At 38.4% G+C, this 24,279-nt stretch overlaps 1 protein-coding gene across 3 annotated transcripts in view; it reads left to right on the plus strand.

The window, feature by feature from the left end:
- Positions 1 to 24,279, plus strand: part of HLCS (holocarboxylase synthetase) — a 1,599,326-nt gene that overhangs the window by 1,342,378 nt on the left and 232,669 nt on the right. For all 3 annotated transcript variants that reach the window (XM_044073133.1, XM_044073132.1, XM_044073134.1), the window contains exon 7: positions 7,802 to 7,962. In XM_044073133.1, coding sequence (XP_043929068.1) covers positions 7,802 to 7,962 — 161 coding nt within the window. The remainder of the gene's footprint in view (positions 1 to 7,801; positions 7,963 to 24,279) is intronic.

A 24,279-nucleotide genomic window follows, 5' to 3' on the forward strand; every position in this document is an offset into this window, starting at 1 on the left:
AACAGATTTTTGTATTTAAATGTAGTCATTGCTGTTAAATTAAATGTATTAATACTATTCTGAATATAGACAATGAGAAATACAAAGAAAATCCATGCTTTAAATTCAGGGTTCCTGAAAATGAAATTTTTAAAGGAGGTTATATTAATATAATAGTTTACTAGTTTATTTTTGTTTTCTATAAAATAGTATTTTACTGATCAATGAAATTTATTAGTAGCTATTTTAGTATGATATGATTTTGTTAAATTATTGGACTTGCATCATATATCTCCCTGAATATCTTTCCATTTTGCATTGTAATTATTTAACCAAGAAATTCTTGTCTTAACAATTGAGGATAAGGAATATAATTCTAAATCTGGAAGACCAATACCACCCAATGTCCAGTCTCTAACGTGATGGTTTAAAGCCAATCTAGGCTTATTAGTATACCATAAAAATCCCAGAAACAAAGAATTATCTTCTGTGTGTGTGTGTGTGTATATATATATATATATATATATATATATATATATATATATTTTTTTTTTTTTTGGAAGTAGGCGGGATTAAGATTGTAGCAACTAAACCAAATAACTCCAAAATATCCACCAGCACAGGACCCAGAGCCCTCCAAAAATAACGGCAAATCTTCAAGGCAAAAGTTTATTAAATGTAAAATATCCAACCAAGCGCTTTCGCCCGGTACTCTACCAGGCTTTTTCAAGGATTACATAATGTGTTTATACATCGTCCCTTTAAATAGTAGTGTTCCATGTCAGCTGGTCAACAAGTAATTCATCAATTAATTCATTAAAATAATAACTCCATACATTTCCTATAAAAATTAATAACTCCATGTCTTTCATTGTAAAAAATAACAAACGGAATACATAAATAACATAAATAACATACAACATCCCTAACATTAAAAACTGAAACCTAAACATCTCTTAATAAACTTTTTAAGAAATTTTTTTATTTAAATCTTTTATGAATAAACTATAGAACCCCATCCTAAATGTGTTAGACTCTAGCCCTTCTTAATTTTAACACTGGGGCAATGTTGATATTGTCGTTTAGTCCTGGGAACCTAGTAGCGTTTAGTTTAAGCTGCCAATAAAGTTCACGGTATTCAAGTAATGTTTCCCAACTCCTCCCTCTTAATTCAGGTGTGACTTGCTCTAATACCATGAACCTTAATTCCATTTCTTTACATGTCTGGGAATGCTTAAAAAAAGCATTTGTTTCTTTCTTCTTCGAGATGTCATAAAGATGCTCATATACCCTTCTTCTTAGGGGTCTCTCTGTTTTACCAACATAAAAACATAAACAGAATATACAGACCCCTAAGTATACTACTCCTTTCGATGCACAATTATAATAATTGTCAGATCTTATCTCAAATTTTCTATGGGGAAGATAAAAAGTGCCCTGATTTAGCATAACAGTGCATTGGTTACAATGATTACACTTGAATGTCCCCTTTCTCTTCTTGTTCATGTTAACATTTTCCTTTCTTTCAAACCATTCTTTTAAGTTAACCCCTCTCCTTCTTATAAAGTGAGACTTCTCAACAAAAAATTCTTTAAGTTCTTCGTTCACTCCCAAAATCGGCCAATATTTAATAATGATAGCTTCCAGCTCTTGTGCCTTATTGGAAAATGTATACATAAAATTATTCTTGTTTCCAACTTCGGAACTCTCCCTTTGTGGTTCCACCTGCATTAATGCTCTACCTAACCCTATAGGGATGTTGTATGTTATTTATGTATTCCGTTTTTTATTTTTTACTGTTTGTAAAAAGAATGAAAGACATGGAGTTATTAATTTTTTTAGGAAATGTATGGAGTTATTATTTTAATGAATTAATTGATGAATTACTTGTTGACCAGCTGACATGGAACACTACTATTTAAAGGTACGATGTATAAACACATTATGTAATCCTTGAAAAAGCCTGGTAGAGTACCGGGCGAAAGCGCTTGGTTGGATATTTTACATTTATTAAACTTTTGCCTTGAAGATTTGCCGTTATTTTTGGAGGGCTCCGGGTCCTGTGCTGGTGGATATTTTGGAGTTACTGGGATTAAGATTGTATTATATATATAGCATTTTAGGAAGGATAATCATTTTAATTTAGGAGAGACTCTCTTCCATAGTGAAAAAATATTATATTAAGAGTTTGCTTATGGAATTTAAGTTATTATAATTAAGGGCTGTTATATCTTTAATATTATCAGACAAGATTATCCGTAAGTAAGTGATTTTACCATCTTTCACAATGTATTTGTATAATTTCTTATCTATTTTAATAATATAAGCAGGTAGTATATTAAAACTGATTCCTGATTTCTTCTGGAGTTTTTCTATTGCCAAGAATACTGCAGTAAGAGAAGAACTGCAGTTAGTCAAAGTTAATGGAGTGTGATCTGCAATCAACAGATGTGGATTAAATCATTATTTATTTGTATGCCTTTGATGTTTTTAATTGCGCTTGTATAATTTGGAAAAGGTTCCATAACTAGAGCAAAAAGTAATGAGGACAAGGGACAACCCTGTTTAGTACCTTTAGTGGTCATAATTGATTGGGACGTACAAGAGCCTATCTTAATGTATGCAAAGGCATTTTCATAGAGAAGTTTGATTAATTTTAAGAAATTGTTTGAAAATTACATCCCTCCAGTACTAATAGTAAGTATTCCCAATTAACTGAATCACATGCACTGTTGATATCCAGACTAACCAAAATTAGTTCTTTTTGAATTATTAGTATAATCAATTATTGATAGTATTCTCTTGATATTATCATAGGTGCGCCTGTTCATTATAAACCCATTATTCTAGAGGCATAGATTGTCATGAATATTTTATAATCTACATTTAATAAAGAAATTGGTCTATATAAAGAACCTTGTGTTGAGTCTGTCAGGTTTTAAAATTGGGGATATTAGGTTGTATTTCCAGGATGGTGGTACCTTTATAAGTCATTTAACTGTTAAAATACCCCTAGTAAAATAATCAAAGCATTCTTACTCATCATTTTGTAGAGTTCAAGTGTTATACCATCATTTCCAGGTGCCTTGTTGGGTTTTAATTTATCAATTTGAATTTTGAGTTCAGACACTGATATAGGCTTGTCAATTATCATTTGATCCTCTGACAGTATGTTTTCAGTATAATGTTTTAATTAGATCTTGTGTATCAAATATTGGTTTATGTTGATTAATTTTATTAAAATGAGACCTAAAATCCTGCAGAATGTCTTCAATTTCAGTAACCTTCTTTTTACTAATAGAGGAGTACAATTCTTTGTGGTTAGAATTTAACAATCATTTTTGTTCTCATAGCCAATTTATGCATGGATTTATGGAATAATTAGTTATTTTGATATTTTTATTTTAATTTGTCATAGTTTATGTTGTAAAATTTCTAAATATTTACTGTTTAAGCTATTTCCCTTTTTACTATCTAATTTTAATGTATCAATTTTCTCCTGTACATCTATCAGTTCTTTGTCCCATTATTTCTTTTTTTTTTTGCATACCAACTTGTAATTATGCCAAAAAGGTATGCTTTTAAAGAGTCCCATACAAAAATCTCTTAAAGTCTTTCATATTGGTTATATATGCAGGAATCCTTTTAATTGGGATGTTATTACTGGAATTCAATATAACTTCAAATGTTATCTCGTTATGATCTGACAGTTAGCAAGAGACTACTTTTACATTATCTATTCTACTAGTGATCTCATTTGAAAATTATAATCTATCTGTTCATGATTGTGTCCCATGCCTATGTGAGAAATGTGTAAAGAAGAGTGAGTCTGATACTGAAAACTAATTTATAATATCTTTCATATTATATAGGTCAGTGAAATCCATTAAAGCTTTGCCTGAGGCAGGCTTCTTCCTTTTATGGCTAATGTTATGTATCCTTGTCAAATAAAATGCAATTCGTCACCTGAAAAAAGGTGTTTCCCTTTGATATTAGCATTATTTCCCCAGACTGTTGTTTAACTGTCTGTATTCCCAATACAGGTATCCAACAGACATTAATAAAAGTGTATAGTTTCCTTTAAATGTCTAAGGTCACTGAACAAAACAGTCCTTTTTCATCACTAACTCTATTTAGGATTTTAGGTAAAGGCAAAGAAGTTTTCCATAAAACAGCCACCCCACTTTTCTTCTGTTTATAATGAGAGCTAGTCAATACAGAATAGTGTTTAGTGTTAAGTCTTTCCAAATCTTCTTTTATTAAATGTGTTTTCTGTAAAAAAAGATAACTTGGGAATGAAATATTTTTAAACATTTGTGTAACTACCACTTTTACAACCATTTTTTAATCCATTGATATTAATTCATATGCATTTCAAGTTGGCCAGCTATCAAAATAAAAAGTAAATATTACATATAATACCCTCGTACTTTTGTAAATAATATGGTACTGAAAAAAAAAAAGTTGTGTACTTACCATAACATTCCATTTGTGTTGTCCATTTTTATTCATCCTCAAACCTGTGAGTCTGTATCCGATCCTCGGGTCTGACTCAGCCATTACACTAGCTTGTGGCCTGTAACAAACTCTCAAGCTCCTTCCCTACCCAAAGTGCACCACCCCCACCCCTAACATCCCGCAGATCTTCAAACAGCACAACCAAGTCCAAGAAACCTGAAGTCCACGGCAAAAAAAAATTATTCACTAAGCACTTTCATCTGGAAGGTACATCAGACTTCCTCAGAGTGAAAAAACATTAAACATACACACCCTTAAATACCCCCATCCCTAATTAATCACATGCCAAATTAGCTATTGATAATGTGTACCAAATTAATTTCCATAAAATACAAAATCAACACAATACTTTTAATTAAATACATAAAAACATTCCTAAAACCATAAACTACACTTGATAGGATTTTAATTTTAAAAGGGGGGGGGGACATAGGAGGATCTCCTGGAACAACGGGAACTCCTATGGCAACTCAGGTTAAATGCTAATCATTATCCAGGGTTGAATGGTTTTATGTGTATTGGGAGTGTTTTAGAATTAAAATCCAGCATTGATATTATCTCATCCTTATCCCCATAAAGCAGTTGAGTGAGAGGAAAAAAGGGAAGAGAGAGTTTTCAAAACATGACTTGCTGTACAACCAAAATTCATTGGATCCAAAAATTCAGAATTGCCTAAAATTAAGGGAACTAGGAACCAAAGGCAGCCAGAAAATTCTGGATCCAAAGCTATAGCATTTGACGTCTTACGAGCACCAGTCAAATGTAACCCAGAAGAAAGGTGGACAAAGATCTGAAAACTGTACACCTCCAAAAAAAGCAAAATTAACTTTTATAGAGTGCATTTTATGAAGGACAAACCAAAAGCATGATGCAAAAATCTGAACACCTTTGAGGAAAGCTTGGTGGTACTGCTCATAACTTTCAACCTCTTAGAGTAAGAAGTCTGGTCAAAGGCCCAAAAATGGGGACAGTTTGAAAATATTGTTCTTACGAACATAGAAAGTTGAGGGAATAATAGGTTTCTGAAGGGTATGAAATCTGAAATTCAAATGTCTGTCATTATTTTCTAACTTTAATCAGTAATGATTTGCCACTAATTTGTCAGAAAAACACAAAGCCAAAAGCAATAGTGTCAAAGCCACAAATTTAAGGACAAATTTTAAATATTGTTGTTATAAGCTTAGAAAGTTGGTAGGGCTTGTGTTAGCATACATTTTCTGAAGACTATGAAGATTAAATTTCACATGTCTGTCATTATTTAGTGAATTCAGTCCTCACTGACTCTCCACAAAAAAAACCGAAAATTACAAATTTTATGAAGAACAGACCAAAAGTAAGCAATGTCTTTCGGCTTTTCCCGGTTAGGGGTCACCACAGTGGAATCACCGGTCTACAGATTGATTGGCAGTGGTGATTTTATAGTGTCAGGTTGCTAGCCTGGCACCCAACCTTCACAGAAGGCACACACACACACACACCCCTACCTGCATGTCTTTAAAACTCACTTGACCGAAGGGAATACATGCAGATTCCACATAGGAGCTCTAGCTGAGAATCAAACCAGAGAAATATTGCTGAGAGGTGACAATGCTAACCGCTGCATCACTGCAGCCTGAAGAACAGACTAAAAGTAAGAGGCAAAAATCTGGGCATTTGCGAAAATCTGGACAGCTGAAAGGTGTGAAGGTATGTCTGACAGATGCATACCGAAGATGATCGGATCACAAGAACATTCCAGTCATACTTCGCATACACACTTTTTTTTTAAATACTGTCCTTGCAAACTTAGAAAGTTAGTAGAATAATGGGTGTAATCTGCTTGAAACTAGCATTTACTAAATGTTCAGTGTGTATTATTATCTTGGAGCTTTTCTCCCCGGGCCTCCACTGAAAAAGGACATATATCCAGTCAGACTATCCCGGTCAACAAATGTAAAATAAAATAAATAATAAATTTTGCACTAAGATGAACCATCCTAAGGAAAGTCTGAAAATCTAATGTTGGCTAGCACATACTGACGTCAGTCCTGAACGATCTGCCAGTCAATTGCTAAAAAACATATTATTATTAGAAATGGAGTCAAAAATCTGGACGTTCCAATCCTCATACCACACCTCTCTCTCTCTCTTCTTGTAAGAAAAAGAAAAAGACAAATGTTTAGCAAAAAATGTTGTCAGCGGTAGGGCATAATTCAAAGGAGGTCGGATCGCAACAGACCTTGGATCTGACAGCTCGACAGCAAAGTTCCAGATTAATATCCTTCTCTCCCTCTTGGCATGAAATGAAAACTTTGGATCTTCTGAAGGGCCCTGGTAAATATTTGGGGGATTGAAGCCCCAATAAATCTGTTTATTTTATTATTATATGATTCTGTGTGGTGAGTGCGGAGGTTGAATCTACCACAGAAAAGCAGTCACACTGAAGAAACTCTGCCAGTAAGAAGAGAGGGTTTATAAAAATAGTACATTTATCAAACAGAATGGGGAGAGTTTAAGTTTATCACAACTGCAAAAGAGAAACTGGAATGGGAAAGCAGCTTTTTCAAACCAGTGCATTAAATAAAAACAGGCTACAAAGGGGTAAGATTAAATCTGTAAGGAGATAAAAAGGGAAAGAACAAAGAAATACTTATCTCCAAGTGCAAAGCTCGAGAGCTGAAGGCAACCACATCCATATACTAGAGCAGCAAACGTGATCTGAGGGATGCTGGGGTGGTGCATTGTGGGTAGGGAAGGAGCTCAAGAGTTTGTTAAAGGCCAAGAGCTGGTGCAATGGCTGAGTCGGATTGTGTGTTAAAGTCAAGCATAAAACATTTTATCCAGTATTTCGTATACACACACACACAATGAACTCTGTATAAATTGTCTCCTGAGATAAAAGGGCAGGAAAGAAGCAGTTTATTAGAATCTGCTCTTTGAGAAAGAAATTCCACTGTCAGTAAACAGCTTTCATGTTACAGTGAAAATAAGGCTGGATAAGTGCTTAAAACCAACCTGCTGTAACACTTCTTATTTTATTTTTTGTTATAGCTGTTTGGTACTTAGCAGGGGACGGGAGAACAAAAGGATAACAGGTTTCAAAGTGAAACTCCAGTGTTAAAACACAGAAATTGGCTTCACTGCTGTGTTTCTCCTCTCCAACGAATAAACCGGCACCAAACATGTACAGATTTTCTGAAGTGACATTTCATTTAATAATTTGTTTTACATGCTTTATATGTTATTGTAATCTTTTTGTTTAGCTGAAGGTTTGTAACTTAACTTATTTATGTGAAGATTGTAATAACTGAACAATATTTTTCAGGTCGTGGAGGTAATGCCTGGCTTAGTCCTGTAGGATGTGCTATGTTCACGTTACTCCTAAGTATTAAAATGGATTCAAAACTGGGACAAAGAATTACATTTTTGCAGCACTTGGTGGCTTTGTCAGTTGTAGAGGCAGTAAGAACACTTCCTGGATATGAGGTATGCAAGATGGTTTTGTCATTCATGTCTTCTAGTACTTTGCTTTCACATAATTGTTTAGGTTGTTAAAAGTAAGTAACAACTGAGCCAACTGAAATGTTGCCAGATTTTCACTAGTAGTATAATACATTCTGTAAAATGTAACCACAGTTTTTACACTGTCCCCTAAAAAACTGTGCTTGAAGTGTGTCGCAGAAATTAGTCTTCAGGGTTCATGTCTTGGGCTTCTGCTCATCAGCTTTAATGTAAGGCTTTACTATACCTACTCCCCTTAACTTTGTTCTGAGAATTCTGATTTGTGAAAAACTTCACTGCTGCCAGAATGCATGTTTTACATTAAAGGCTGTGTGGTTAGTTGGGGAATAATTGTGTAATCTTTGACGTAGTAATGTCTTAATTTCATTCCTGTCTTTTTTTTTTTTTTTTTAAGGGTGCTGTGTGAAGGGAGTTGCAGAACAAATAATAAAAATATTGTTGTTCTCTATTACTTAGCTTTTATCTTTCTTGAAGAGGGTATGGGCATGCCACTGCAATGCCACTGGTGACACCTCCTGGAAATCTTTTAAGTTATTGTACACAAGATAGGGGGAGTAAGTATAGAAAAATATTGTCTAAATTCCTATCAAACCATGCTGTCCAGAATATGCTGTTGGTATCAAATTGACTATTATTTTATTAGTATTAACATTCCTTGCTTTACATTCACATGAGGATTTTCACTATTCTTTCGCATATAAGTTACTGTTTTCTTTCACATGAGTTATAGATAAAGAAAAATGTATACTTTTACACTAGAAAATTATTTTATTTCATTGCATTTTAGTCATCTGATTTGTCATTAGAAATTTCCCAAAAAAGTCTATTTTGGAAGGTTTGTGATATACCTATATATGGACCTATACGCATCTTCTTTGCACTGTCTAAGCCCAACTGTGTGGCTCCAACAAGCACTCTTCTTTTCCAGGCAATTTTGATCCAAGCTCAGTATTTTCAAGGGCTTGTAGTATGCCCATTATAGTGACCTCTCCTTGAAGATGTGATGTTACGGCAAATCACTTACTCACAACTGTACTATTCCTTTGCCTTTCTCTAATTTGCCACTACTTTCAGTACAAGGTGGTACCCTTTAATCTCAATCCTGCTCCCAGATTCTTTACTGTTGTTAGCTGTGGCAGTGGAGACCTTGGAGCAGAGAAGTGTTGTTACACTGCCTTTTTGAATGACTGACTTGTGATTGACCCCATTAGAGAACTTTCTGGAAAAGGTTCTGTCTTGACAGATGTCCATACTGATCCCAGTTCAGAAACTGAGTTGTTTACAATAGAGATGGGTATATTTTGTGCATCTCTTTGCTCACAAAGAGACATACTTGAGAACACGTGGCTTTGGAATCCTGCAAAGATACCAGAAGTGGAAGAGGCTTGCACCTTTTTCTTTCCCTTTGAGTATGAGTGTGAAGGGAAGTCCCTTTTCTACTTCCAAAATGGTTGTCGGTTCTGATGGTAAATGGCTGATTTTGCAAATAATTGGAAGGTCACTGTGTTGTAATTTATCTGTTTATAACCGACCAGGTAAGTAGAACAATTTTAGGAACATTTTCAGGCATGACCCATGGCCAATTCCCAGAGTTCAAACATCAGGTATTATAGCAACCAGTTGTGCAGCATACAGAGTAAGAAAACTTTATCCATAGTTCAGAAGTATTACATATCTTACAGAGGGCAAAAATAAATGTTTAAAGTTAGCGCACACACAAGTAAATATCCAAGTGATACAGTAATTTTTTTAAGTAGAATCTAATCACTAAACTATGCTTAATTGAAATATGCTCTTAATCTCAAGATCTTGAAAGGTAGGAAACATTTTAATGTAATGTATTTGGCAATGGCCAAGTGGACTTGCCCTTTTCAGATTCTTTTCAGTTACAACATGGGCCACAGGAGTAAAAGTAAATTTATTGTATATATGGACAGCTTAGTGTGCCTAATAACAAAATATGCTTTTGTTTGGTGATGGGGGCTGGATTTTGCCAAGAAACCCGATGCAAGCCACACTGGCAGTGAACAGAGACAAAGACTGAATACCACACTTTGTAGTCATGTTGCATAAACATTAACTGTGTCACCAAGTTGGTGATAGTAAGGAAAACTGGAAGACAGAGACTGCATTAAGTGTTTGGCTGCAGTTACAAGTAAAAGTAAAAAGGGGAAATTCAAAAGGAAAATAACCAGAAAGGGGTAGAAACACATAGAAATATGCTTGGACTGATGAAATCCTGAAGGGGACTGTACTGAAAAGATTTTACCTGTTCATGAGAACTGTGGCATTGAAGATGTGGAAGAGAATAGCAAAGATGTACTTGCATGGTTCTGTACTTAAGACTGACGATAGTATGTAGTGACATAGAAATACTGCTGGGCACACAATCACACGGCCCATATACACCTTTAAGAGACAAACTTAAATGTTTCCCCCCTCTTATCTACCACTTAAGTTCATAGGTAAGTACTAGGCTAGCTGCCATTGTAGGCCATGTTAAGCCTAACCAGTTTTTCATTTTTTTGCTCAAATTAACTTACCCCATCTGATTAAAGAGTGGCCTTACCAATCCAGTCCCATGGTCATTAACTATATATTACTCCTAATGAGAATAACTGGGATCATACCATAGATTATGTGAGGGAACTAATGCATGGGATGAACCATTTAGGAGCTGCCTTTGTCCACTGGTAGTACAGGGGGACAGTGGTGGGGTAAATTTTCTGTTTCCCATGCATAGATCCAAGTTGCATGTCAGTTATGTTCAGGGATGAACTTTGCTTTATGTGGATGCGGAGTCTGTTCCAGAGCAGCAGTATCCTCTGCAAGGCATACCTGTCACTCCAAACCATTCTGTTAATTTTGCAGAATAGGTTTTGATCCCTAAACTGATTAATTCTGATGCCATTTGACTTGATATACAGTAAATCCATCAGTATTAGGGCGGAGGAATCTTTGTATGCCAGATATAGAAAGTGACAGGGCTTTGAGGCAGTCCATGCAGGACATATTGTTTAGTTTAGTAAGGTATCTCTGTGAGCATTCCAGTTACTGCATTTATTGATCATTTCAGCATGTCTGGCCATGAATCCTGTTTCAATGCATATTCATGTTAAAATGTTTTTGAAAGGGGTTTTGCATAAGAGACCTCCAAGAAAACTGTTGTCCCCGCCTTGTGATCTTAATTTTGTGTTAGAGAAGCTAATACTTTCTCCATTTGAACCAGCTAACTTGAGATTAACATGGAAAACATTTCTGCTGATTGCTCTGACCTCTGCAAGAAGGGTATCTAAGTTGCAATCTCTTATGGTGAGTAAACCCTATCTCATTTTCTATGAGGACGTGGTTTCTTTAGAACTAATCCTACTTTTTATGCCTAAAGTGGCATCAAAATTTTCTTTAAGACAAATTATCCATCTCCCATTTTCTTTCCTGAACTAAAAACGAGGGGGATAGGATACTCAGTGCTTGGAAGTCTGCAGACAACTCTGGTACTACCTTGACAGAACTAAATCTTTCAGATCTTCAGATCATTTGTTCATTTTTGTGAAGGTAAGAAGAAGGGACAACCCGTGTCAAAACAGACTATTTCCAAATGATAGTCTGGCTATTACCTTTTCTTAAACTCACCAGAGCAAAACTATTCCAGGCAGGGTCAAACCCCACTCTATCAGGGCCGTGGCTTCATCTATGGCTTTTTGGAAAGGACTGGATTCTAGAAGTATTCTAGAAGCTCTGACTTTTACATAGTAGTATAAGCTTGATTTCTTCTCTTGGTCTGAATTAGGCTTTCCAGGGACCATAGTCCATTGGCTCGTGGTCTCTTCTTCCACCTCCCAGAAAGTGACCCACATAGCTAAAGCTACTGCAGCAGTGACCAATATGATGAATATAGTACAGCTCTGAAAGTAAACTTAACAGTAGATGTTCAAATGATCACTGCTGCAGTTGTCATTCCCTCCTTCCAGCTTTTTTGGTGTACTATTTTTGCCAGGGTATGGATATTTATTTATTTCAAATATTAGGTACATTATACAGAGTAAAAATCCACCTCACTGACATGGCCAGAAAACATACAGCCTCTACCTTCGTACTGATATCTCTCATCTGCGCTACCCAAATCTTTACTAACCTTCAAGTCTTACAACTATCCAAACTTTAGCAGTGCTATATTAAAGTAGCCAAATTTGTTGTAAACTGTAACAGTAGAACACACCTCTGCCTAGAGCTCAGAGAAATTTAATTGGTTAGAACTACCACATTGTCTAGCTCTTTCTCAGCTAACTACACAGACTTTTTTATAAACTGGAAAATTGCCCAGCTCTTAAAACTTAATACAACAGTACTCGTCAGTAAAAAATTTTTTGTTCCAGAGAAAAATCCCTGATCACTATAATTTTATTTTTATTTTTATTTATTTATTTATCATTTGTTGACCGGGAAAGTCCGACTAGGTTCCACAGAGCCTGTTTTCAGCGGAGGCCCGGGGAGAAATGCTCCAGATGCATGTCTTTGGAATGTGGGAGGAAACCGGAGTACCCGGAGGAAACCCACGCGAACACAGGGAGAACATGCAAACTCCACACAGAAGGCACCCCAGCCGAAAATCGAACCGGAGAACCTCTTGCTGTGAGGTGACAACGTTAACGGCTGCACCATCATCTAATACTACAGGTAACTCTCTATATTCAAATAGTGTACATAAACTATGGAATCACATCCCACTACCACTGAAATCCATTCAAAATGCAAACCTGTTTAAAACACAACTAAAACTTCCCCTATCAGATCAATGGATCTGCTGCTGTATATCTCCAGGATAAATGCCACTGTAATCTTCAGCTTGGCATATCGTCAAACCATGTCTCTTCATTCATAATCCTGTACCACCCAGATACTGTTCTCCAATATCCGTATAGTTTTACTAGTATCTCACAGTCATATGCATAGTTTTGCAATACTGTTAGCCACCCCACCTCTATACTTATAAACCTTATGATAACCTTATATAATTTTCTCTGAACCTGCTTAATACAATGCCTATTAACTGCAATGTTGGCATTTCTGCCCTTCCAAGTTCCTTCCCTCAATTCCATTTTTTGAATTTCTATTCACAAGATGTTTTCTATTTGACAAGCCCCGTAATACACCTCTTCAAATGCTCAATGTTCAATATCTACTAAATGGGTAAGTATATTGTATACTGTAATAGTTTATTTCATGTGAATGTAATCTAATTGGCAAGTGTATGTGTACTACTTAATGTCTGTTCCTTTAACTTACTGGATGTCTGTTTAAATATCTTTATATGTTGGAGCTTTTCTCTGGGGCTTCTGCTGAAAAGGTATTGTTGACTAAACTAACAAGGGAGATAACCAGGAAAAGTCAAAGCCAATTCCATCAAAACTTCAAATATCACCAGTTCAGACTTCCGTAGCACCACTTTATTACGAATGGAACCCAAAATATGATCTTTTCACAAACTGAATGCTGAAACATAAAATGAAACTGTTTAGCCAACTACTTTCATCCTTTTTCTACTGCATTTAGACTTCCTCAGAACAATATGAAAATCTTTTTAGACCCATGTTTAAAAATAACAATGTCATACTGCTCTGAATCTGGTGGTGATATTTGAGGTTTGCATGGAATTGGTTTTGAATTTGCCTGGTTATCTCCCTTATTAGTTCATTCACATTTTGGTTCTTTGTTTCTTTTATGCACTAATCTTTTTGCTGTGGTTTGTTTTTTGACTAAACCCAGTCAGACAAGCCTGGTATTTGTGGCAACCTTAAGTTTGTATTCTGATTTGCATTTTCTAATAGTGTTCATAATTTCCTTGCTGGCATGTTTCATTGAGGTAGACGGATGGTAATCTCTTGCAATGTTTCATTATTTGCCTTCTTTTGTTGTACAGTTTATTTGTATGACAGTTCCACTAGAAAGGTTTATTCCTGAATTTACCATTATGTTTATGACGGATGGGTACTGACTGCGGCAGCTGTTTAAATGTTGCTTAAAGTCAGAAGTGAAAAAGACAGTGCTGTCAGTTGGGAGTCTATATGCAAGAAATTTTGAGGAATTTTGCATATGTCTTCTAGAAGCTGAAGTAGAGTTAGAGAATTGAATACATCATTAAACCAAGAATAACTGTGTAAGTAAATGTCAAAATAGCTGTAATGAACGTATAAATGTATATGTTATATAGTGCAGAGTTAAAAGTATCTCTCATCCAGGGGTGCAAACAGAGACTTTGATCCTAAACTCTGAATAAGACTTCCTGTGTGCTGGGGGAAGGGGACCAGTACCCAAGTCCTCTGTGAGAGTAGGCTTTACTGCTGGAGACCAGATTGATGGGGGGGGGGGGGGCTGTTAAGGACAAGAGCCTTAAGCAGAGGGCTTGGAAGGGCTTTAAAGCTAGTGCAAGAGTAAGGCAGTACTCTGGAAAAGGAAGCTTTAGTATTAAGTAGAAAGTTTGTTGATTTTGTCCTTCTCAGTAAATATCATCAAATATAACTCTCCTCTACTAGCAAAAGGGAATAGGTAGTCAGTGCTATCTGTAGAATACTGCATTGATGATCCCAGACAGTATCCCAAGCTGCCTTCTAAATAGCATGAAGCATGACCTATTAGGCCTTCTGGAATCACTGTTTAACCATAGCCTGCAAGCAGGCTATATGCCTCACAAATGGAGAACAGCAACCATCATCCCTCTGCACGAAGGCATGCCATCTTCATACCCTGGAAATTACAGACCCATAAGTCTGATTTGTGTCATATGCAAAACCATGGAAAGAATCATCATGGAAATGGTCAATAATGACAAAGGAAATCTCCAGACACTGCACGCGGCCCAGTTTGGTTCCTTCATGGGCAGGGCATGCCTACTGAACCTGGTGGACTTCTGTGAGAAGGTCACCAAAGAAATTGGCTAGGAAAAATTTGTTCACGCTGCCTATCTTGACCTGGCCAAGGCATTTGACACTATACCTCAATCAGACTTTGTTGACAAACTCAAGAGGCTAGGTGTAAACCATTATGTCATCCAGTGGATAGCCAGCTGATTCACAGACCGGGCCCAGGAAGTTAGTATTCCGGAGTTCACCTCTACAAAGAGGCTAGTCACAAACTGAGTCCCTCAGGGATTGGTCCTGGGGCCTCTCCTTTTTGGCATCTACTTCTTAGAAGTCAGAGCTGACATCAAGGGCCTCTGACCAAATTTTCAGACAATTGCAAATTATGGAAGGTTATAGACCCCCACTGACCTGAATGTCCTCCAGGAAGGGCTGACAGACAAATAATTTGAGTCAGAGCCGAGAAATACATCTAAATGCCAACAAATGCATAATAGTATTCTTCGGGAAGTCATTCACCTGTGGTAATTATCATATTAACAAAACACCTCTGAGTCAACCCCATAGTCAGGGACTTGGGGACACACCTTGACAGTACATTTAGCCTTTGACCATTGTGTGCCTACTGTAGTGAGGAAATCCTTCTGTGTTGTGCAACTTATAAACAAAGGTATGGCATCTAGGTTCAAGGAGATCATTGTCCTACTGTGTTCGGCATTCATCAGACCTATCATTGATTATAATGCCCCCTTTGCTATGTACCAGACCAAGCACATCCAACAGGTGCAGTGTCCACAGGGGTTCCTCAATAAAAGACTACATGGCATAAGTAAGATGTCTTATGCAGACCTTCTCAAACCCCTATCCCCATGTTCTGTCTCTTACAGGCTGTTGAGGTGAGATCTCTGCCCTGGCATACAAGGCATTGTCAGACCCCACCACGGTGGACCTCCTGCATATCCTCAAAACAAATAGCACCAGAATTGCCCATTCTAAAGTGTTTAACCTTCTATGTGATATAAACAGGACCTGCTGGAGAGACTGGTATATATCTCAGAAACTACCCCTTCTCTTGAACAGGCTCCTCATCAATGTGAAGCAGAGCTGGTCCCTAACCCAATTCATGTAACTTGAATAATTGTATGGGGAACAGGAAATTCATCCCTGGTTTGGCACATATGTCTCTAATGGGCACAGGCAGCCTGTATATGGTTCATCTCCCAGGCACCTGCTTATAAATCTTTCATCTCCCAAGACCCTGCTTATACTTATCAAGGGTACTTTAACTTTTCAGAGATTTGGGATGCATGGGTAGGCTTAAAAAGGCCCCAGTGGTAATTAGCCTAGTTAACACCTATGAACCTGTTAAGTAGTGTGCAGGGATGCTGTAAATGACTGTTTTATTCTGTCATATGGTTTATTTAGAAATATTTTGCAGTTTGTAGAAGTTTTTAGCACCACCACCAGATTAAAGTCCATTTTAGAAATAAGCATTTTTTTTAACCAATGACCCAGTCCAGTGGGGTGAAAAAAGTGTATGACCTTGCAGGTGATGTGTTGAAAACATGTGTAATACAGCTTTTATGAATTGATATGAATGGATCAAACTACATGTGCAAGTATAAGGTAAGAAATTTGGAAATGTTCTTTTTTGTAGTTGGAAGGTTCAACGCATGGGGGGGGGGGGGACGAAATGATGTCAGTTAGTTGTTGAGGTAGAGAAAACCATATTAATTTGTTTTATTAGCCTCTGATAGCAGTCTTTTCAGCTTACCAGTTGTAAAACTGAAAGTTTATTGCAGATTTGCTTGATTCAAATCAGAATGTTGACCGTAACATAGGATAACCAAATCATCTGCATCCTGTCGGGAATCATTTATGGAATTTGAAGTAAACAAGGAAAAGGAAACAATTCCCAGGAGTTAACCCAGAAGGACCCCAGAAATTATGTTAACTCATTCATACAAGGAAGACTAAATCTCAACCACTATGCATCTGGAAGAGAGAGAGTAGGAACTCACTGAAAAAAGAAAAACACATTACTGAAACTTAGTAACTGAATTTGTCCCAGAAGGAGATGGTTGATTTATTTGGTCAAAGGTTCACCTTATATGTACAGATCAATCTCCAGTAAGCTAGCTAGAGTTTTCTTTGTAAAGAACGATATTAGATGCAACAAAGAATACTGCAATTCTGCTGTAGCCCAGTCTGAGATTGTACTTGTTAGTGTATTCCAAGATTTGTGAACATATTTACTTTCCATGTATTTTTGTTAACAAGAAAGAGTAGAAATGGCTCATTAATCAAAAGGACGTTAAGAGAAATGGTTTTGCAGAGAATAAATAGCTACACATTTCTTGTCAAGGGGCAGAGCAATATTGCCAGACTATAAGGTTAAAAATGTGTGAAAGGTTTGACAAGGTAGTCATTTTCAGAAAAGTGTGATGCAAAGATTTTGTAAAAAGATTCCATGCTCAGATCTTTTCACTGAATAAAAAATATTTATTGACTACATTAGTACATTTAAAATTAATAGTTGTGCAGGATTTAATTTTGTGTCAGAAGCAACAGAATAATACATTAACACTATTAAGTACCAGTTTAATCATGAATTTCTTCCTCTGACTCCCTGTGATAAGGGATCAACTTAAGCCCCCCTTCCGTGAGGGGAAGCCTAACCATTGTCACAAAGTCAGTTCAGTCTTTTAGTGCTAGCTGTAGGAATCACATAGCTGATTCTCCTCAGTTGCCTGCATTGGTGGAATACAGCTTCCAGAGACCCATGTGTGTGTGTGTTAATGTTTTATTTTAATATACCTGCCATTTACTACTGCTGTTAACTCCCTGGGAATTGTAACTTGATACTGTGTTGTTTGTATAATTAATGCTGCTTTTAAGCAGTTATGGGGCTTTTTTCTGAAGTGTTTTATGACTTGTACTGGGAAACTGAAGTCTTGTGGTGTCAACTGAACAGCAGGGACTGCTCCATGCATGTAGAGCTGCAGTTTAATTTTGCCTTTTATTTATCTGCTTCATTCTGAAGGAATGACAGGAAAATATTGCATTTTTCCACAATTTTCTTCATTTATATTGTATTTACTGTTGATTTAATATTGCTATAGCCATTTTATTGTTAAATCAGGATTTTAGCGCAGGTTGCTTTATTTGCATTTTCTGTGGAGTTTAGTCCCGTTTCCTGGGTAGGAACATAGTTTATATTTCCTATTATTGCTGCTGTTAGTTGGCCCTTAATGCTATCACTATATTATTCTGGCTGGTGTTTTTCCCCTAACTTGGTGGATCCTGATAAGGCTGCCCCCCATCAAATCCAGTTTCACGTAAGAAGAAAAATCAACAAAAATGTGTCTTAAGCCACCCTGCAGGCCACTTACCTTTTTCCACATCACCCTTTGGTGTGAGCCCGCTGCCCTCTATAATAAGGTGTCACATCCTCTGGGGCTGTTCCAGTACTGATTCAGGTGTGGGAGAACCAAACCCTTTAGGTGCAATTAATGTCCAGAGTCAGACATAATACACTGTCCCCAGATATTTATTCACAGTAAAAAAAAAAAAAAAAAAAAAAACTTCACCACACAGCAGACAAGTGTTGTAAGCAGGGGTTTATAGAACCTGTTCCTGCACCACAAAAATTAAAATTATCTTCAGAATCCTTTTGGTACTCATAAAGGAGTTGTCATGGAGACCAGTGTTAGATTTGTCTTACCATATACCTTTCTGAAAATATACAAATTCAGAATGCTCAGTGTGCAGATGATCCTGCTCCCTCTTCCAGACCACTATTTCATGGTTATCATTACATTCCAGTCATTCCCAGCTTAGGAAAATCTGAGATTTATTGTGTCTGGCTCACATTATCAGTTTTTTGCATTACCCTTTGGGTCATCTATTTCACCTCAAGTGTTCACGAAGTGCCTAGCTCCAGTGATTATTTCCTCCAGCACCCAAGGCATCCACATTTTCCCTTATTTAGATAACTAGCTGATTTGTGCAGTCTATTTCCAGGTGTTCAAAATCATTAGACAAGGTCTCGACCATTCTAGCTCACCTGTGCTTAAAGCTGAAATTCAAAAGTCCTGTCTCACACCCTCTCAAAGAATTGTCTTCCTGGGGTTTATGATAAATGTAGAAAAAAAGACTCTCTTTTCTATTGGAAGACAAGGTCTTGACTTATCAGGACATTTCAGTGATCTCTCTTCAAGAAACTGCTTCCACAAGAGATATTCTCAAAGTTCTAGTCCTCGTGACATCAAAGATCCTCATGATACCACTAGCAAGACACCCTATGAGAAAGTGGTACTTAAAAAAAATTGTTGGTCCTAGTGACTGCATCCCTTAGAGCTCCAGGTACCAGTGCTGGAGTTTGTGAAATGGCATTTACAGTGGTGATGGGAACAAATGCATCTCAGTCCAGGCTTGCCCTTCACCCTTCATACCCCAGTTTAACAGTTTTTCTTGCTCCAGTCCGATGTCAGAAAAAGTTAATAATTGCATTTCTTGTGGGAAGCAAATACTTCATAAGGATTTCCACTCTTACTGTATTCCTTGTTTAGGCCCTGACCACGACGTAGCTTGTTGTTGGTTTTGTGCTAGATTTAACCAACGTACGATTAAGCGGAGGTACGATTTTGCTTTTCACTACTTTGGCAGGCGAATTAATTATAAAATGTCGTCGACACGCTTCCGACTACCGGAGTTCACAAACGACGCAAGGATAAGGACAGGCCTCCGAGGTCCAAATCAGACTACGTTTTACAAGCAGAGCCAGCTACAGGTTCGGCCATCGTCAGTGAGATGCTTTCGCAGCCCCTGTCATCGGCCATTTCAGAACCGATTGCCGAAACGGACTCCCACGAGGAGCCAACTATGCCTTTGAGTACTCCAGCTGTAGGACCTTCGGACAATGCTCCCTTGGATGGGTTCGGAGCCGCTGTGCAGGTACTGACTTCCGAGGGGGTTTTCAGGCCTACACAGCTTCTGATAAAGGCAAAGACTCCTTCTAAATCTAAGACACCAGCCCTGGCCTCTGATCCGGGACCCAAATCTCAGAAACAGCTACTTAAAATGGCGGAGGACTTACTAACCATGATTAGGGGTTCACATCCCCCTCCAGACAAAAGGCCAAGACAAGAATTGGATTATGAATCCTCTGATCAGGCATCTCTTTCTTCAGTGTCTTCCTCTGAACAGGAATATACTTTCCCTCCTTATGAGGATTCTGATGCTGAGGAATCCATTCCATCAGCTTCTCCCCCTGAGGTTTTTTCTTTTGGGGAAACTTTACATGACATGAGGGAACATTTTCACTGGGAAGGACAGGAGTACTCTGAATCTAAGAGAAGGCTTAGGGATTTTCTTCTTCTTCCCCAACATAGACCCCTGGCTATTGTGGATGATGCCTTTTCTGAGGCTAATTTAACTCCTGACTCCTTTCCTCCTGCCCCTGCTAAGCCTGACAGATATTACAGGGTCCCTGACTCCCACCAGTTCCTCTACAAAAATCCTACTGCTGATCCAGAAACCATTTCCCAGGGTCCTAAGGGGGTTAAGTCTGCCACTGCTAAAAACCCTATTCCGACAGAGCTTTGGAGAGATGGGGCAAAAAAGTGTACACTTCTGCTACTTTATCTATTAGGGCTTTAAATTGTCAATTTCATATGCTAAAATATCAGCAATTCCTGCTGTCTGTTATGAAACAAAAGCTAGGTACCATTTCTGCATGTGCAGATAATAAGGAATTACACGATTTGATGCATGCTACTGAGCAAGTGGGGAAGCATGGTTTACACTGTGGTTTTGATGCCTTGGAGGCTTCATGCAGGGCGGCTGCCACGTCATTAGAAGGCATGCTTGGTTAAAGGAACAAAACTTACCTGATCAAGTGAAAGCAAAGTTACTGGATGCTCCTGTACAGCATAATGTTTTGTTTGGGTCTAAGGCTGAAGAGGTGATAAAGAAAATGGAGGATAAGTCAAAATCCATGCAAACGGTTAAGGATTTCTTACAAGTTCAGCCCCCAAGATTTAGCACAACCTGGCCAACTAAAATTGGTCCTTTCCCAGCTCAGACAGGCCTCAGAGGGGTAGATATAGGCGCTCCAGAGGGAGGGCCCAAGCACAGACCTCTTACAGACCTAGGCAGTGGAGTGCTTTCCCCCCAGGGGTGGAGAGGACAGACCTCAATCTTATAGAAAACAGGCTCAATGACTCCCCCTACATGGCTCCAGGAACTTCTCTCCTGGAAGCCCCTCTAGGAGGAAAACTCTCTCTCTTTCAACAAAATTGGACTTGCATAACCCAAGAGAAGTGGGTTCTGGATGTAGTTTCAAGAGGTTACAAATTCCACTTTCATACCTTGCCAAGACCAAACTGATGGCCAGACCTACCAAAACACCAATGGGCAGAGGCATTAAACCAGGTTGGATCCCTCATCGCTATGAGGGCCATAGAACTGGTTCCACAATCAGAGACGGGGCAAGGCTTTTACTCAAGGCTCTTTCTAGTTCCCAGAAAACAAAATTCATGGAGACCCATCCTGGATCTGTCAGTCTTAAATACTTTCCTGGAGATACCAAAGTTCAAGATGCTTACTCTGCAGCAGCTCCTGCCAATGTTGAGCAAAAATGCATGGATGGTGACATTGGATTTAAAGGAGGCTTACCTACACATCCCTATCACACAGGAGTGCAGAAAATACCTCAGGTTCAAGGCCGGCTCGAAACATTACCAATTATCTGCGCTGCCCTTTGGCTTGTCTACTGCGCCCAGGGTCTTCACAAAGTGCCTGGCACCAGTAGTAGCTTATTGCAGACTCAAGGGAATTCAAATGTACCCTTATCTGGATGACTGCCTTATTCAAGCAGACAGCAAGTATGTCTTACTCCAGCATCTGGAATTTGTTCACAATCTACTCAAGTACCTGGGATTCACTGTGAACATGAAAAAGTCAAATTTGACACCCACACAACAGATAACTTTTCTGGGTGCTCTTCTAAACACAACAACCCAGATGGCATTCCTGACATCCAAAAAACAACTACAGCTGGCTTCAACTTTCAAAACCTTGGTGTCAATGTCTCAGCTAACTGCAAGGAAATTCCTGCAGGCTTTTGGGTTTCATGGCCTCTTGCATCCTTCTCATACCAAATGCAAGACTACAAATGAGAAAAATACAATGGTACCTAAAAAGTGTATGGTCCCAGCATTGCCACAGCCTAGACACACAGATTTTGCTGTCTTGCCTTGCCTACAAAAGGAATTCCATTGGTGGACCATGGCATGTCTTCACAACAAAGGGAAAGCCTTCAGTCTGCCTCCAGCCAGCCAAGTGTTAACCATGGACGCCTCGGATTATGCATGGGGAGCCCACTTGCAGGGGAAAGGCCTGCAAGGTTTTTGGACAGAGGATCAGAAGCACCTACATATCAATTTAAAAGCGATGCTAGCTGTACAGAATGCCCTCTTGGCTTTCAGGGACAACTACTGATACGGACAGACAAAAACACAGTTATGTGGTACATAAACAAGCAAGGGGGTTCACACTCCTACCCCTTTTGCAGACTAGCCATGGCTCTATGGAACACAGCTCTAACTTGCAAAGTGGATCTACAAGCTCAGTTTCTGCCAGGGAAACAAAATATTCTGGCAAGACAGCCTGAGCAGGAACCTGTCGGACCCACATGAGTGGATGCTAGACACCCAAACATTCAAGATGATTACAGAAGCCTGGGGCTGCCTGGACATAGATCTATTTGCATCCCCCCTCAACCACCAGTTAGATTTTTTGCACAAGGACATTTCACAAACTAGCATGGAAAGTGGATGCACTATTATTCAGTTGGAGAAACCTCTCTGGGTATGCCTTTCCCCCACTACCTATTCTTCCACGGGTATTATTAAAGATCAAGCAGGACAAGCCCAAGATGATGATCTTACTGGCCCCAAATTGGCCTCGTCAATTTTGGTACTCTACACTGATGAATCTATCCCAGGAGCCTCCTTGGATTCTACCTCAGACTCCAAATCTTTTGTCCCAACACCAGAGCCAGGTTCTGCACTCTCATATCAAAACTCTCAGCCTGGCAGCCTGGCAAATTCAGGGTCTATGATTAATCCTACCCTTCCCAAACAGGTCATGGATGTCATCTTAGAAGACAGACGGCCTAGCACTAGAAAATCTTATGCAGGTAAATGGAAGAGATTTTGCACCTGGATGCATGCTCAGGATTCAGATCCCCTCATTCCTAATATCCCACTAATTTTACTTTACCTGACAGACATGCTACATAAGGGTTTATCCTTCTCCTCCATAAAAATACATGCCTCAGCTATCTCTGCACATTACAATACAGATCCTCCAATCTTTTCGCATCCACTTCTGAAACAATATCTCAGAGGAGCAAAGAATTTAAGGCCCCCTAGGACACCACCCATACCTGCCTGGGACCTCAACTATGTTCTGGAAAAACTTACTCTGCCTCCTTTTGAGCCTGCTGCCACATCTGATATTAAGCATTTATCATGGAAGACAGCTATCCTACTAGCTTTGACTTCAGCCAGGAGAGTCTCGGAGTTACAAGCACTCATGGCTGTGGAACCTTATATTATTTTTCACCAAGATAGGGTGTCTTTAAGGACTAATCCTACTTTCATGCCTAAAGTGGTTTCCAAAGTGGCTTTAAATCAAACTCTTCACCTGTCAACTTTTTTCACTAATCCACAAAATAAGGGGGAAAGGATCTTGCATTCCTTGGATGTACGCAGGCAACTTTGTTTGTACCTGGACAGAACCAAGGATATCAGGAAAACAGAGCAACTGTTTGTTTCTTATGCAACAAATTCCCAAGGCAAAACTATTTCAAAGCAGACCATTTATAAATGGATTGCTCATGGAATCAGATTTTGTTACTCATCATGGAAAGCAAATCCCAGGAAAAATTAGGACTCACACTACCAGAGCGGCTGCTACTTCAGCTGCCTTTCTCAGGGGAGTACCTACCAAAGATATTTTGGAAGCTGCAACTTGGAGTTCAATGCATACTTTCTCTAAGCACTATAATCTCCCTCTTTACTCTAAGTCTAGGGCAGGCTTTGCTTCTGCAGTCTTGCAGGGCCTTCTAGCCGCCCCTTCTACTCCATAACCACCACCTTTTATCTCAGCTTTGGGATTCAACCCTACAGTGATGACTGCAACAGTGAAACATGAACATAGTACAGTTGTGTACACTTACCATAAAAGTAAATGTTCGAGTGTCTTCAATGTTGCAGTCTGGGTACCCACCCTCCTGTCCCCTCTTATACTTTCATTAGTGTGGTTTCCTACTTCACCCTTCTTCTGAGGTGTATTTGCTACAGGGTATGGGGTTTGTTGTATGTTACATGTTTGTTTTACTATTAGCCCTCACTTT

The sequence above is a fragment of the Protopterus annectens genome, chromosome 5.part1, assembly GCF_019279795.1.
Source record: "Protopterus annectens isolate FY-2018-M chromosome 5.part1, PAN1.0, whole genome shotgun sequence".
In the NCBI taxonomy this organism is placed as follows: Eukaryota; Metazoa; Chordata; order Ceratodontiformes; family Protopteridae; genus Protopterus; species Protopterus annectens.